The sequence below is a fragment of the Sorex araneus genome, chromosome X (genome assembly GCF_027595985.1).
Source record: "Sorex araneus isolate mSorAra2 chromosome X, mSorAra2.pri, whole genome shotgun sequence".
NCBI classification, from domain to species: domain Eukaryota; kingdom Metazoa; phylum Chordata; class Mammalia; order Eulipotyphla; family Soricidae; genus Sorex; species Sorex araneus.
In genome coordinates this window covers 52125698-52140210 of record NC_073313.1, presented here as the reverse complement: position 1 = coordinate 52140210, position 14513 = coordinate 52125698, and the positions used below count along the sequence as shown (strand labels likewise).

General features: G+C 54.6%; 1 protein-coding gene across 1 annotated transcript; it reads left to right on the top strand.

Moving 5' to 3' along the window:
- The first annotated feature begins 1081 nt into the window (after positions 1 to 1081).
- Positions 1082 to 14440, top strand: PRICKLE3 (prickle planar cell polarity protein 3). Its single transcript, XM_004606448.2, has 9 exons — positions 1082 to 1217; positions 2576 to 2661; positions 3823 to 4006; positions 8738 to 8851; positions 9347 to 9484; positions 11309 to 11512; positions 11636 to 11822; positions 12911 to 13210; positions 13727 to 14440. Exons 1-9 carry the CDS (start codon positions 1176 to 1178, stop codon positions 14314 to 14316), a joined length of 1845 nt encoding a protein of 614 aa, XP_004606505.2. The 5' UTR covers positions 1082 to 1175; the 3' UTR covers positions 14317 to 14440.
- Positions 14441 to 14513: the final 73 nt, after the last annotated feature.

Sequence of the window (14513 nt, the reverse complement as noted above, 5' to 3'; positions counted from 1 at the left end):
AGACCCCGCCGGGCGGGCGCCGGGGTTCTGATGACGGGTGGGAACCCCCATCCACCCAACCCCCCAGGCACAGCTAAGCCTGAGAGCACACGGCCGACTCGCCGCTCTGGGACTGAGCTCCCGAGTTGGGGGGAGGGGGGCAGGGGGAGGAGGAGAAAACTGGGAGCAGGGAAACGGATTTCAGATCTTCAGGACTGAAAAGGACAGCGGGGCCGAATGCGAAAGGAACGGGGAGGCAGGCAGGAATCTGTGACTTAGAACCTGGCCCGTGATGTCCTCTCCAGAAATCTCAACTAATCGTGGTTCTGAGAGGGATGGGGTCGGGGAACGGTGGTCAGGTCTAGCTCTCTGATGAAGGTGAAAGAGCAGCCCAACTGGGCCTGCGATGAGTTTGGAGACCCTCCTCACAGAGTTCATCAGGATATCAGTGTGGAGGAAGTCAAGGTGGGCCTTAATTAACCCCCACCAAGCCACCAAATAACCGTGCAAGAGAAGGCGACCTGAAGTGTCCATACAAATAAATATCCTAGCGAGGGCTGGGGCGATAGTGCAGCGGGTAAGGCACTTGCCCAGCACCCAGGTTCGATCAACAGAGGTTGGATCCCTGACATCCCCTATGGTCACTCGGCCCTGCCAAGAGAGATACTCCGCACAGAGCCAAGAGTAAGCCCCGAGCACCGATGGATGTGCGCCCACACCCCGGGGGGGCGGGGAACAGCAAATACCCTAAGACTGGGGATGTAGCTTCCCGATAGATCGCCAGCCTGGCATGTGTCAGGTCCGGAGTTCGATTCCCGTCCCCACAAACACCTAGCACACCACCTCGTACTCGCTGCTCCCGAGATCCCCTTCCTCCACGACCAAGGTCTCACGCTCCGAGGCTCCGGGAGAGGCCACGGGACCCCTTGAGACGGGCGGGGGCGGGGAGGTGCGGTGGGCGGCTCCGCAGCTGCGGGGCGCTCGGGCCGCGTGCTCCACCGCGGGGTGCCCCTCCCCTCGCGGCCGGCCGGCGGACGGGGGCCGAGGGGGGGCGGGCCCCGCGGGCTGCGCTCCTCCCACGCCGGTGTCGGGTTTACGGAACCCAGCTCCCCCACCGGCCGGACGCGCGATGACCTGCCGGCCGTGAGGATCCCGTCCGCCTGACCCGGCGCGGCTCGACCCCGTCCTGCCGCGCCATGTTCGCGCGGGGCTCCCGGAGGCGTCGCTCTGGGCGCACGGTGAGCGGGACTTCAGGGCAGGGGTGGGGGGACGGGGTGGAAACTGAAGCCCAGGAGAGGGGACAGGGGAGAGTGAGCATGCGCCCCTCCGAGAGGCTGGAAATCCGTTTCCCCAAGCTCCCTCGACCAGAAGGGCTGGGGCTGCTGCTGGGAGCGTGCGGATGCATTAGCAACGTAGAGATGTGGCCAGGACCCCGAATCGTCTCTCCACACGCCTGCATCAGCACCCCAGCGCCTCCCCCCGCCCCCCCCGGTTGTGTGAGTTATGGTGGAGTTTGGGGTTGAGGGTCAAAATACTGAGCTCTTGGGCCCCTAGAAAAGGGACTTCCCCTCCACCTTGTCAGAAGGTAGACTGAGGAATGAATGCACACGTTCTTGGGGTACTACAGTACTGAGGTCGAGATTTTGGAGGAGAAGGGCTTCCACCACAGCTGGGGAGCTTTTTTTGTGGGGCATACCCGGCGGTGATCAGAGCTTACTCCTGGTTCTGCGCTCAGGGATCAGAGGACCATCTATGGTGCCGGGGATTGAACCCGGGCTGGCCGCGTGCAAGTCGAGCAAGCGCCCTACCCGCTGTACTGTTGCTCAAGCCCCTAGTCGCGGGGGTTTTGGTCACCTGGGTAGGAGGGTCTTCTCGTTTGGAAGGGTTTTGTAGGTAAGGGCAGATAACAGATAACTCAAAGAGCTGGGTTCCTGTGCACCCTCCTGGGCCCCACCCACCCTCCAAGCACCGCTGGGAGTCCCCCCAAGGCTTTTCCAGGTGGGGGGTCTGGGTTTCTTGTTTAGTCCTAAGATGTAGGGCTACATAGATCTCAAAGAAGAGTGAACTGGGTTTCTGGAAGGATCAGGAACTACTGAGATCCCTAGAAGACACAGTTGCATGGGTCTGAGAGGGTAATGGCGGGATTTGGGTGAGCCTCTGCATAGAGGGGCAGTGGGGAATCCCCAGTAAGAATGGGAGGTCTCAGACTCCCTGACTGTGGAAGCAAACTTTCGTCACCATGTGTGACAAGGGACTGCAATGAGGCCCAGTGGAGGCGACTGAGTTTCGGGGACAGGTTGGGGACCTGGATGAGGCAGAGGCTGGTGGGAGTCCTAAGCTGGCCTGGGAGGAGAATTCCTGGAAAAGGGAGTATATAGAAAGGTGGCGTCAGCTGCCCCGCCTCTACCTGGATTGTGTCCCCCTCCCGCGCGCTCTAGGCCTTGTCCCAGCCTGCCCAGCGTTGCCCGGGTGGGACAGGCCGCAGCCTGTGGTACATGGCTGGCGTCGGAGTGGAGAGGGCGTTGATTTCTCCCTCCCGCCCCCGCCCCCCTCCCCGCGCCACACCCTGTCCCGCATCTGGCCCCGCCCACCACAGCCTCCAGAAGCTGAGGACCCAGACCGGGGCCAACCCTGCAACTCCTGTCGAGATCAATGCCCTGGCTTCCTGCTTCACGGCTGGAGGTAGGTGACCAGGCTGAGGTCTTACCTGGGTAAGCGCCGCCCTCGGGGGAACCCCCCGGAGAATCAGGTCAGGCCTCTGGGTTTGTTCCCACCCACCGTGGGAGCTCAGTTGGGAAAAGCTCAGATCACCAGCCCGCCCTCTCCTCAGCTCTGGTGTGACTCATTCCTTATTGTTCGGTTCCCGAGGAGGGTCCCGCCCACCAGACAGCCGCAAGCCCCACCCCAGAAGGGTCCTTCGGAAGTGTAGGAGCCCCAGCCTCCAGGCTCTGAGCACTGCCTCCAGCCGTGTGTACTGACAGCCCGGAGAGGCACAAATTCCCGTTCTAGACTCCAAGTCTTAGCCTCTCATAGACATTGACAGACAAGAGACTTACCCTCAGACCTAGGGACCCTCCCCTCCACCCCCATTTTTTTCTTTTTTTTGCTTTTTGGGTTATACCCGGCGATGCACAGGGGTTACTCCTGACTCTGCACTCAGGAATTATCCTGACAGTGCTCGGGTGACCATATGGGATGCTGCGAATCGAACCCAGGTCGGCTGCGTGCAAGGCAAACACCCTACCCACTGGGCTATCACTCCAGCCCCACCGCCCCCAATTTCTGAGTCCCACTAGAGCCTGGAGCTTCCCTCTAGGGAAAATTACCCCACAAAGTCCAGAGTCATTTCTTTGTCTGTTTTGGGCCCACATCTGGTGATGCTCAGGGCTTGCTCCTAGCTCTGCACTCCTGATGGTGCTCGGGGGACCATGTGGATTGCCAGGGATGGAATTCTGATCCCGATTGGATGCAGGCAAGGCAAACATCCTACCTGCTGTCCTGTCCCTCTGGCCCAGGTCTAGAGCCAGTTCTAAAGGGAAGTTGTAAGATACAGAACTCCCAATTTTAGACTTGGAGCCCTATTTCAACTCCAGCTGGCTTCGGGAAGTCTGAGCCGAATCCCAGAATTGAAAGAAGGTGTCGGTGGTGGTGGGGGGGTGGCAATGGCAGTGGACTTAAGACCCTACAGCCCCAATCCGGTCCCCAGCCCCACTCTTGTACTCAGCATCCTGGCCTGGCTGAGGGCCCTCTGGGAGTTATAGCCTTCCTGCCCCTCAGTTGGTTTTTCTTGGGTTACAAGAGGGTAGGGTTAACCCTTACTAATTGACTCTCTGGCCCCCTCAGAAAGATCTGCCAGCACTGCAAATGCCCGAGGGAGGAACATGCCGTGAGGACAGTGCCTGTGGACCTCGAACGCATCATGTGTCGTCTCATCTCGGACTTCCAGCGCCACTCCATCTCTGATGATGACTCAGGCTGTGCGTCTGAGGAGTATGCCTGGGTGCCTCCAGGTCTCAAGCCTGAGCAGGTGATCAGAGGCCACCGTCTATCTTTTATGTATTTATTTATGTATCTACTGTTTTGGGTTTGGGGCCACGCCTGACAATGCTCAGGGATCACTCCTGGCAGGCTTAGGGGACCATGTGAGATGCCAGGGATCAAACCTAGGTCGGCCGCATGCAAGGCAAGCGCCTGACCCACTGTGCTATCTCTCCAGCCCCACCATCCACCTTTATTGTTTAGTTTTATTTGGTTTGGGGCCACACCCAATGGTGCTTAGCCTTGCTCCTGGCTTTATTCTCAGGGATCACTCCTGGTGGCCTTGGGTGACCGTATGGGATGCTGAAGATTGAACATGGGTTGGTTGCATGCAAAGCAAGTGCCCTACCTGCTGTTTTATCTCTCCATTCCCACCATCCATTATTTTATTTGTAGTCTGCTTTGGGGGCACACCTAATAATGCTCAGGACTTAATTCTGGATCTGTACTCAGGGATGACTTTTTGTTTGTTTCTGGAGCACACTTGAATGTGCTCAGGGATCACTCATGGTATGCCTTTAGTAACCCAGTGGGGCACTGGGAACCAAACCCGAGTCAACCATATACCAGACAAGCACTCGACCCACTGTTCTCCTATGGGTATACACACATACGTACACACAAAAACACACTGGCACATTTATGCAAGTAGAGACCCATGTCTGGAACAATGCTAAAGGTGTGTGGCCAGATGGTACATATCCTTGTGATCTACTGGTGGTAAGCTCCTCATAGCCCATAAGGAATTCTAGACCTCATTTAAGCCAGTTCCTTGGGGCTTGTTCCCTCCCACTGCAATTCTGTTCAGGTCTCCATTCAGCCCCTCATTCACCACTTCTCCGTTCATTGGTTCTTTTGGCAGTGAGTCACAGAGCAACACCGAATAGCAGACCCTGTTCTCGGCACTGAGACACGGCTGTGAACACACTACACAGAAATAGAATATTCAACTGTCAAGGAGATTAACTTACCAAAGGGAGACATGACCAGTAAACAAACCTGGGAGGTAGAAATGGCAAAGGAGGGGCTGGAGAGATAGCACAGCGGGTAGGGCGTTTGCCTTGCACGCAGCCAACCCGGGTTCAATCCCCAGCATCCCATACAGTCCCCTGAGCACCACCAGGGGTAATTCCTGAGTGCAGAGCCAGGAATAACCCCTGTGCATCGCCAGGTGTGACCCTAAAAGCAAAAAAAAAAAAGACATGGCAAAGGATGCAGGGACTGTAAACACAGGGGACAGGGGTGGAAGATGTGAAGAGTTGTAAACTGGGCATCCAGCTAAATATCTGTGAGAACTTGACGCTTCCTCAAGACGTGAAGTGGGGGACGGGAGAGATAGTACAGCAGTAGGGCATTTGCCTTCTACAAGGCCAACCTGGGTTCAACCTCCAACACCCCATATGGTATCCCAAGTACCACCAGAGTAATTCCTGAGACCAGAGCCAGGAATTACCTCTGAGCACCACCAGGTGTGACCCACCCCCCAAAAAAACCCAAACATGTGAAGTGGGCCAGGTAGACAATGCAGGTAAATCCAAGCAAAGGGAATAGACACAAAGGCCCTGAGCAGGTGTGCACTTGGCCTGCATGAAGAACAGAGCTGACAAGGACAGCCAGCACAGAGTGGTTGGAGGTGAGATCAGAGGAGTGGCAAGGCCATGGAAAGGACTTTGACTTCCTCTTGGGCACAAGGAAGAGGCTACAAGAGGCTTATGAGCAAAGAGCTGAGGGTACTGCAGACAGTGTGAAGGAGTAGGGGGCTAGGGAAGGGAAGGCTCACACCGGTGGTAGAAGCAGTGTGCAGTGTGCAGATTCTGTATATGGTTTGTTCGTTTATTGATTATTATGCTAGGGAGCCAAACCCACGGCCTCATCCCTGCAAGGCATGCCCATAACTGCAGAACTACATCCCTGACCCTGGACTTGGGATCTGTTTTGAGGGTAGAATTGAGATGATTAACTCCTCTATATGAGATAGAGATGAGTTAGAGATGAACCTAAGGATGGCTGGTTTAACTGATAAAATGGGGCTGGAGAGATCGTACTGAGGTGGGGTGTTTGCCTTGCATATGGCCAACCCGTTTGATCCTTGGCATCCTCTATGGTCCCCCAAACCCCACCAGGTGTGATTCCTAAGTGCAGAGCCAGGAGTGACCCCTGAACATAAAAAAAAAATTGTTTTTGGTGTAGTCGCCAAACAAACAAATAAGAAAAATAGCAAGAAGACTAGGCATTGCAAGTTGGAATTATAAGAGCATATGTTTGGGTTTGGCCTTGTAGAATTTGAGATGCCTATTACATAGCTAAGCTGCCAAGTTGTCTGAAACTCAAGGGAGAGGTTACCAGGCTGGAGGTACGCATTTGTGAAGCTTTAGACAGAAGATGATGCTATTTATAACTCTGAGGTTGGATGCAAGTCCCAAGGGAGTGCATGCAGACAGAGGTAAGAAGCCCAAGGACTGGAACTGAGGACCCTCACATGTTTAGGGCTTAGAACTAAAAGAGGCAAAGGAAAAATGCAGCCTGTCAGATAGGAAGCAGGGGCCAGAGTGAGAGAACAGGTTACTCGTGTTGCACGCTGCTGTCCCCAGTTCAGTCCTCGAAACCATACATGGACCTCTGAACACAGCTAGGAATGATTTTTGAGCACTGCCAAGTGTCCCCTCCTCACTCACTGCAATTTAAGAAAAGGTAGGGAGCCAGGAAGTCGAGGTTTACCCTGAAAGCCCCAGAAACTCTGTCTTCCAGAAGAGGGAGGGTTTATGTGTCCTGTGCTGCTAAAGTCTTGGGAAGCAAACAATGATGGCAACAATATAGATGTTATAATATACATTATCACAAGAACTGTTTGGAGAAATGCGGGAACTGAAGGGACTGGAAAGCCCAAATGAAGTGGGGCCAGAGAGAATTGAAAGGGAGGAAGTAGAAACACAAGTGCCCCCAGCACTTGAAAGATCTTGCTGTAAAGGGGAGGGCGTGAGTGGAGTAGCAGAGACACAGAAGCTGCATCAGAACATAGGGAGGAGGGGAGGAGTCTTACTTTTCAAGACTGTGTTCTCCATTGAACGCTGTCTCTCTTGCTTGTCTCTATGGTCTTTGCTTGCCTATTTCCACTTCAGAGAATCCTGTGTTCTCTCTTAAAGTTATATGTCTCTCTCTTCTCTCACATCTTTTTAAATAAGCTTTAATAAAACACTACCTTGCTTCACCAAAAAAAAAAACACAGGGAGGAGTGGGCCTGAGCAATAGTACAGCAGGTAAGGCAGCCTTGCAACGTGGCTGACGTGGGCTTGATTCCTGGCAACACATATGGTCCCCTGAGTACCACCAGGAGTGATCCCAGAGTGCAGAGCCAGGAGTAACCAAAAACGTAGGGAGACCAGAGAGATGGTATGGTGGGTAAGGCGCTTGTCTTGCATGCAGTGGACCCAGTTTCAATCCTTGGCATCCTATATGGTTCCCTGAGCACTGTCAGGAGTGCAGACCCAGAAGTAACCTTTGAGTGTTGCAGGGTGTGTCCCCAAAACAAAAACAAAACTTAGGAGAGGAGAGCAGGAGAATAACATAACAGTTAAGGAGCTTGCCTTGCACTCGGTTGATTCTAGTTCACTCCCTGACACCCCATATGGTCCCCAGAGCATCACCAGGAGTGATCCCTGAGTTCAGAACGAGGAGTAAGCCCTGAGCACAGCCCTAAACTACCAGCACCAACACCAACAAAATAAACAACATAGGGAGGGCTGGGGAGATGGCTTAGAGGTCTGGAGTTCGTGCTTGTCATACTGAAGTACCAGGTTCAGTACTCAGCACTACATGGTCCCCGAGCACTGCCAGAAAAGAGCCCACAAGCATCAAGTCACACATAGCTCCTGAACACTGTCAGGTGTGGCCCACGCCCATCTCAATGAAAACAAAAAACCGTAAACGCAGAGGAACTTTGTTGTATGATTGAGAACTGATAGAAATGGTCCAGTTTGAAAGGAGGAGGGGTGAGATGGTCCAGACCGTAGAAATATTTTAATATTCTCAGAGCAGTAGGGACCTGATCCCCCCTCTATTCCACTCTATCCCAACATATCCCTCCGTTCATTTAAATTTGCTTTCTGGGACTGGAGCGATAGCACAGCGGATAGGGTGTTTGCCTTGCACGAGGCCGACCTGGGTTCGATTCCCAGTATCCCGTATGGTCCCCTGAGCACCGCCAGGGGTAATTCCTGAGTGCAGAGCCAGGAGTGACCCCTGTGCATCGCCGGGTGTGATCCAAAAAGCAAAAAAAAATTTTTTTTAAATAAATTCGCTTGGGGCTGGAGCAATAGCACAGTGGGTAGGGCGTTTGCCTTGCACGCGGCCGACCCGGGTTCGATTCCCAGCATCCCATATGGTCCCCTGAGCACTGCCAGGGGTAACTCCTGAGTGCAGAGCCAGGAGTAACCCCTGTACATTGCCGGGTGTGACCCAAAAACCAAAAAAAAAACCTTTTTTTTAAAAAAATTCGCTTTCTCAGGGCGGGTAAGATAGTCCAGAGATTAAGGCCTTGTGCATGACCAGCCCCATTTCAATCCTTGGTGCTATATAGGGTCACCCAAGCACTGCCAGGAATGATCCCTGAGCACAGAGCCAGGGTAAGTAAGCCCTGTGCACTATGAGGTGTGACAGAAGAACCAAAAATATAAACAGACAAGTAAATAATAGCTTTCTTCCATTCCATGTGCACTCCCAGGTCTACCAGTTTTTCAGCTGCCTTCCTGAGGACAAGGTCCCCTATGTCAACAGTCCTGGGGAGAAATACAGGATCAAGCAGCTGCTGCACCAGCTGCCCCCGCATGACAGTGAGGTAAGGAGAGAGAGGAAATGCCAGGTTGGGGCACAGCCTGGGCCACTGCTGGGCAGCAGGAAAGATATGGACACAGCAGGACCGGACGGATAGTACAGCAGAAGATAGGATGCTTGCCTTGAATATGGCCAATCTGGGTTTGATCCCTGGCACTGCATGGAGTTAAGGGGTGAGAATTTGAGCATGAGGGTTTAGCCCACTCTTGGCTATGCTCAGGGCTTCCTCTTGGCTCTGCTCTCAGGGATCACTCCCAGTGACGCTCAAGAGACCCTTTGTAGTGCCAGGACCAATCCAAGGTTGGCCGTGTGTATGGCAAGCATCTTACCCACTATGCTAGCTCTTCAGCCCCACAAGGTGAGAACTGTAAGCAGGAGGCACCAACTCCATAAGGCCTAGACAGAAACTTGGTGAGAGCAGATGAAATTTACAAAGGGTGGTTGGGTGGCATCAAAGGAGGAACCTGGAAGCCCTTCACACACACACCCCCACCTGCAGGCACAGTACTGCACTGCACTGGAAGAGGAGGAGAAGAAAGAGCTTCGGTCCTTTAGCCAGCAGCGGAAGCGGGAGAATTTGGGGCGAGGCACGGTGCGCATCTTCCCGGTGACCATCACTGGGGCCATCTGTGAGGAGGTAAGCCACAAAGGGCCCAGATGAGCAAGTGGGATCTTTGCTCCAAGTCTCAGGCTTCACGGACTCTCTGCCAACTCTGGGAAGATGAGGCTGGCCTCTTTATTTTATTTGTTTGTTTTTTGGAAGGGGGCACACCCAACTGTGCTCAGGGCTTCTGGTTTTGTGTGCAGGGATCACTCCTGGCTGGGGGGCTCAAGGGACCCTATGTGGTGTCAAGGATTGAACCCAGGCTGGCCGCATGCAAAGACAAGTACCTTATCCACTATTTCTCAGGCCCTGAAACTGGTCATTTTATGTATTTATTTTTTTAATGAGTTTTCATCTTTATTAAGGTACTATATGATTTACAGTGTTGTTGATGAGGTTTTTTTTTTGAGGGGTCACACCAAGCGATGCTCAGGGGTCACACCTGGCTCTGCACTCAGGAATTACTGGCAAGCTTGGGGGACTATATGAGATGTTGGGAATCAAATCCGGGTTGGCTGGCTGTGTGCAAGGCAAACGAAACGCCCTACCCACTGTATTATCACTCCATCCCCAAAGGTAGCCACTTTAAACCCCAGTGTGGGTCTCCAGTGTCCTGATGGGGTCTGTTCCTCCCATCTCACAGTGATGCAAGCTCATCCCTGGCCTGCTTGCCCCGCTGCACAGTGGCTAGGGACCAGGGTCTTGGTCCTCTGCTTCTCTTGTGGTTGGGATGTGCTGTTTACTTTTATTTAGCTTTTGTTTTGTTGTTTGGGGAGATCACACTGGTGGTGCTTAGGGCTTACTCCCGGCTCTGAGCTCAGGGATCACTCCCGCAGGGCTCTGAGAAACCCTATGAGCTGCCAGGTTTTAAACCTGGATTGGCCACATACAAGGCAAGAGCCCTAGCTGCTGTCCTTTCTCCCTAGCCCTGGGATGTGTCCTTTAGAATACTGTGCACATGTGTAGTCATGAGTTCTATTCCTGGTTTCTAAAGCATTTCAGAATGCAACCCCCAAGTCCCTTAATCACCACTGGGCTTAAGCAGTGCTGGGAGTCCCCTCCTCAAATAGAAGCACACATGGTAAGGTCTGTCTCTAATGAAGTAGGTGGGTAGAACTTGTCTTCAAGGCCGACATGGTGGGTGAACCTGGCCTTTGATACTGCTGTCATCTTGTGAGCTGTCACCAAAGTCCCTTTATGGCTTGAGCTCTCTCTGTGGCTTTCCCTAAACCTCTAAGGACAAGGCTTGCCTGTAAGGTCACCACACATAGGAGCAGGGCTTACTCTCAGGACCCAGGTCATCCATCTGTCCCACCCAAATCCCTGTGGTCAGGCTCAGAATTACCCAGAAGGGAAGACCAATCACTAAGGTCTACTATGAGGAACTCCTGAGTGTGATTTTTTGTTGTTGTTCTTATTTTGGTTTTTGGGTCGCATCAAGCAATGTTTAGGGCTAAATCCTGGCTCTGAGCTCAGGGGTCACTCCTGGTGGGTCTCAGGAGACATATGGGGTGCCGGGGACCTGGATCATCTGCGTGCAAGGGAATCCTCCTACCTGCTATACTATCTCTTCTCTCCAGCTCTGTGACATTTAATTTTGGTGGTGGGGGGGGTGCTCACCCAGTACTGCTTAGGGACTATTCCTTCCTGACTCTGTGCTCCTAGAACTGCTTAGGGGACCCTAGGGGGCGCTGTGAATCGAACCAGAATAGGCCACGTAAAAGGTAAGCACCTTACCTCCTGTGCTATCTTTTTGGCCCTGCTGGGTTTTGCTTTTGTTTGGGGGCGTTATTTGGGTTTTTGGTGACCCCTTCACCATTTGACCAGCTTGGTGATGGTGCCCATCTTATTTTGCAGTGTGGAAAGCAGATTGGAGGTGGAGACATTGCAGTCTTTGCCAGCCGCGCAGGCCTAGGAGCCTGCTGGCACCCGCAGTGCTTTGTGTGTTCCACATGCCAGGAGCTGCTGGTGGACCTTATCTACTTCTACCATGCCGGCAAGGTCTACTGTGGGCGCCACCATGCTGAACGCCTGCGGCCCCGCTGCCAAGCCTGCGATGAGGTTAGTATCCTTTGCTGTGTGTGTGTTGGGGGAGGGGGTGGATGGAGCTGGGAGCAGAGTTAGAGTGGGGAGGGCCAGGAGCCGGCCCTTCTGGTGGCCACAGATGTTCTTCATTCCCTACAGATCATCTTCTCCCCCGAGTGCACAGAGGCTGAGGGCCGGCACTGGCACATGGGCCACTTCTGCTGCTTCGAGTGTGAGGCGTCGCTTGGTGGGCAGCGCTACGTTATGCGGCAGAGCCGGCCACACTGCTGTGCCTGCTACGAGGCCCGCCACGCGGAGTACTGTGATGGCTGCGGGGAGCACATCGGTGGGTGAACACAGGACTGGAAAGGGGCTTGGCAGGGATGGGCAGCCAGGCCTCAGCTCCATTCCGTCAGGAGTCCTGCTGTGATGCAGGCCGTAGCTCCTACAAGGCTTCCGGTCTGGCCTGATACCATCAACCCTGGACAAATCCCACTGCAAAGGCATCCATCATGCCATACTATGTTTTCTCATTTGGGGGCCATACCTGGTGCAGCTCTGAGCTTACTTCAGGCTCAGGGATCACTCCTGGCATGACTTGAGCGACCTCAATGTACGGGATACTGGGGATCACTCTGGCCAGTGCCCTATTTTCTCAGACTGTCCTCCACTAGCCTGGATAAGTCCTACCTTTTAAGTTATGCTCTGGCCTGGAAGCCCCACTGCTTTTTATTTGTTTGGGGGCCACAACTGGAGATTCTCAGGGGTTACTCCTGACTCTACACTCCGAAATCAATTCTGGTAGTGCAGGGGGCCATATGGGGTGCTAGGGATTGAATCCAGGTTGGCTGTGTACAAGGCAGGCGCCGTACCCATAGTACTATTGGTCTGACCCCACAATCCCCTGCTTCGTTACTTAGGCCATGTCTTACGCTCTATGTACTGCCCAGGCCTTTTACTAAAAACCTTCTTTTTTCTTTTGTTTTTTGGGCCACACCCACACCTTGCGTGAGGAGTGCTCTGGGGACCATGTAGTCGCAGAGATCAGACCCAAGCCTACACACACACACACACAAAGCATGTGACCCAGCCCTTTGAGCCATCTCCCCCGCCCCCTCCCCCTAAGTCACCTCTTCATGTCTAACCAAACCTGACCATATCCACCCTCACTTTGGGAGGGCTCACCCTTGGGAAGAAAGGGAGGAGGAAGGAGAGAGATTTACCAGGCTCGGGGAGAGTCAGAGAGTAAGGAAAGGGTGGGGGTGAGTAGCAAACCTCAGGGTGCCTTCCTGTGTTGGAGAAGTGAAGGGAGAGGGTTCACTGGGTACCCTGCTGCAGATTTTCAACCAATTCCTTAGAAGGGCCCCACTGAGAGCGACAGGGGAATGGTTGGGGTCTCTGCCTCAATTTCCCTCCTCCTGCCGGATCCCACAGGTCTGGATCAGGGCCAGATGGCTTATGAAGGCCAACACTGGCACGCCTCAGACCGCTGCTTCTGCTGTAGTCGCTGCAGGCGAGCCCTCCTGGGTCGCCCTTTCCTGCCACGCCGTGGGCTGATCTTCTGCTCCCGTGCCTGCAGTATGGGGTTCGATCCCCCAGTTCCCGGGACCGGGCGCCGCAGCTGGAGCGCAAGCACGGTTTCCGCACCACTCGCAGCCTCCACAGCCCCTTTCTCCGCCGTGGAGGGGGCATCAGAGACGGCCACCAAAGGCACCAGTACCAACCCAGCCCCCGGTGAGCCACCCTGCAGCCTTGCCCAGCTACGCCTTGTCCCCAACCTCCCTGCCTTACCCTGGCCCCTCCCCGGCATCATTCCCAGCCTCCACCCCCATCTCCTCCAGGTCCCAGCCCCCAAACATTCCAGGCCTAGTGTCAGGCCAAACTATGCCCCTTCAGGAACCTTGACTGTACAGGGCCAGCCCCTGCTTCAGTTAGTTCCTCCTTTCCGCTAAACCCCTGATGCTCCGTCCCCTTCCACAAAACAATTTCTTGTCAATTTCAGCCTATGCCGTGCTCCCTTCGGCCACATCCCCCTATTCGGTCTTGCTCTGTCTTCGTGCTCCCGCTTCCCCAGATCCTGCCCTGACTTCCTATTTCCTGGACTTCCCATCTCATTGACCCTCTCTCACCTGTGCTCCCACCGCCCCAGCCCTGGTTGGGGAAGGGAACAGTGGGAGGCCCTTCCACAGGCCATCCCGCAAGCGGGCACGGCAAGGGCTGAATACGGGAATGTTCTCCAACTCTGCCCAGATGCAGGACCCGAGGAACCCACCCGCTTTCTTCGAGGGGCTCCTCACCGCCACTCCATGCCCGAGCTGGGGCTCCGCAGTGCCCCTGAGCCACCGCCGGGGTCCCCCAGCCAGGTGGATCCGTGCCCAGAAGATGGTGCTTTTGGTCGCCAGAGCACCCCGCGGGTCAGCTTCCGTGATCCTCTGGTGTCTGAGGGAGGCCCACGGCGGACGCTGAGTGCTCCCCCATCCCAGCGCAGGAGGCCACGAAGTCCCCCACCCGGGGTCCCCAGCCGACATCGCCGTGGACGCCACTGCCACCACCGTCACCGCCGCCACTCTGGCCGGCATCGCCCCCATGCACGTAAATTAGGATCGGGGTCAGACTCAGGATCTTGTTCCAGTTCGCCCTCCAATCCCAGTTCTGAGTCCTCCGAAGATGATGGCTTCTTCCTCGGGGAACGCATCCCTCTGCCCCCACACCTGTGTAGGCCCTTGTCTGCTCAGGGAACTGCACCCGAGACCCCCAATTCTCCATCTCCACAGCTCCCTCAGGACTTGCGCCCAGGGGTGCCTCGCCAGGCTAGAGACAAGAACTGCATCTTGGCATGAAGGCCAGGCAGTACTGAGGGTCTCTGACTCAATGTCGGCAATGATTCCTTCTCAGCCTAAGTCAGAACCTCCCTTCCCCCCATGCTGTGTTTGTATTACCAGAGAAATTTCGTGTTTCAGGCAAGCCTCGCTTCTCTATCCCCTTGCTTCTACAGGCCCCCCTCTTGACATTTACCCATGTTCGATCAAAGGATTAA

Excerpts from the sequence above, each read along its gene's own strand:
- PRICKLE3 (XM_004606448.2), top strand. The coding sequence starts at position 1,176 with ATGTTCGCGCGGGGCTCCCGGAGGCGTCGCTCTGGGCGCACG. Across the intron at positions 11,513-11,635 it reads GCTGCCAAGCCTGCGATGAG|ATCATCTTCTCCCCCGAGTG; the intron begins GTTAGTATCCTT and ends CATTCCCTACAG. Across the intron at positions 13,211-13,726 it reads CAGTACCAACCCAGCCCCCG|ATGCAGGACCCGAGGAACCC; the intron begins GTGAGCCACCCT and ends AACTCTGCCCAG.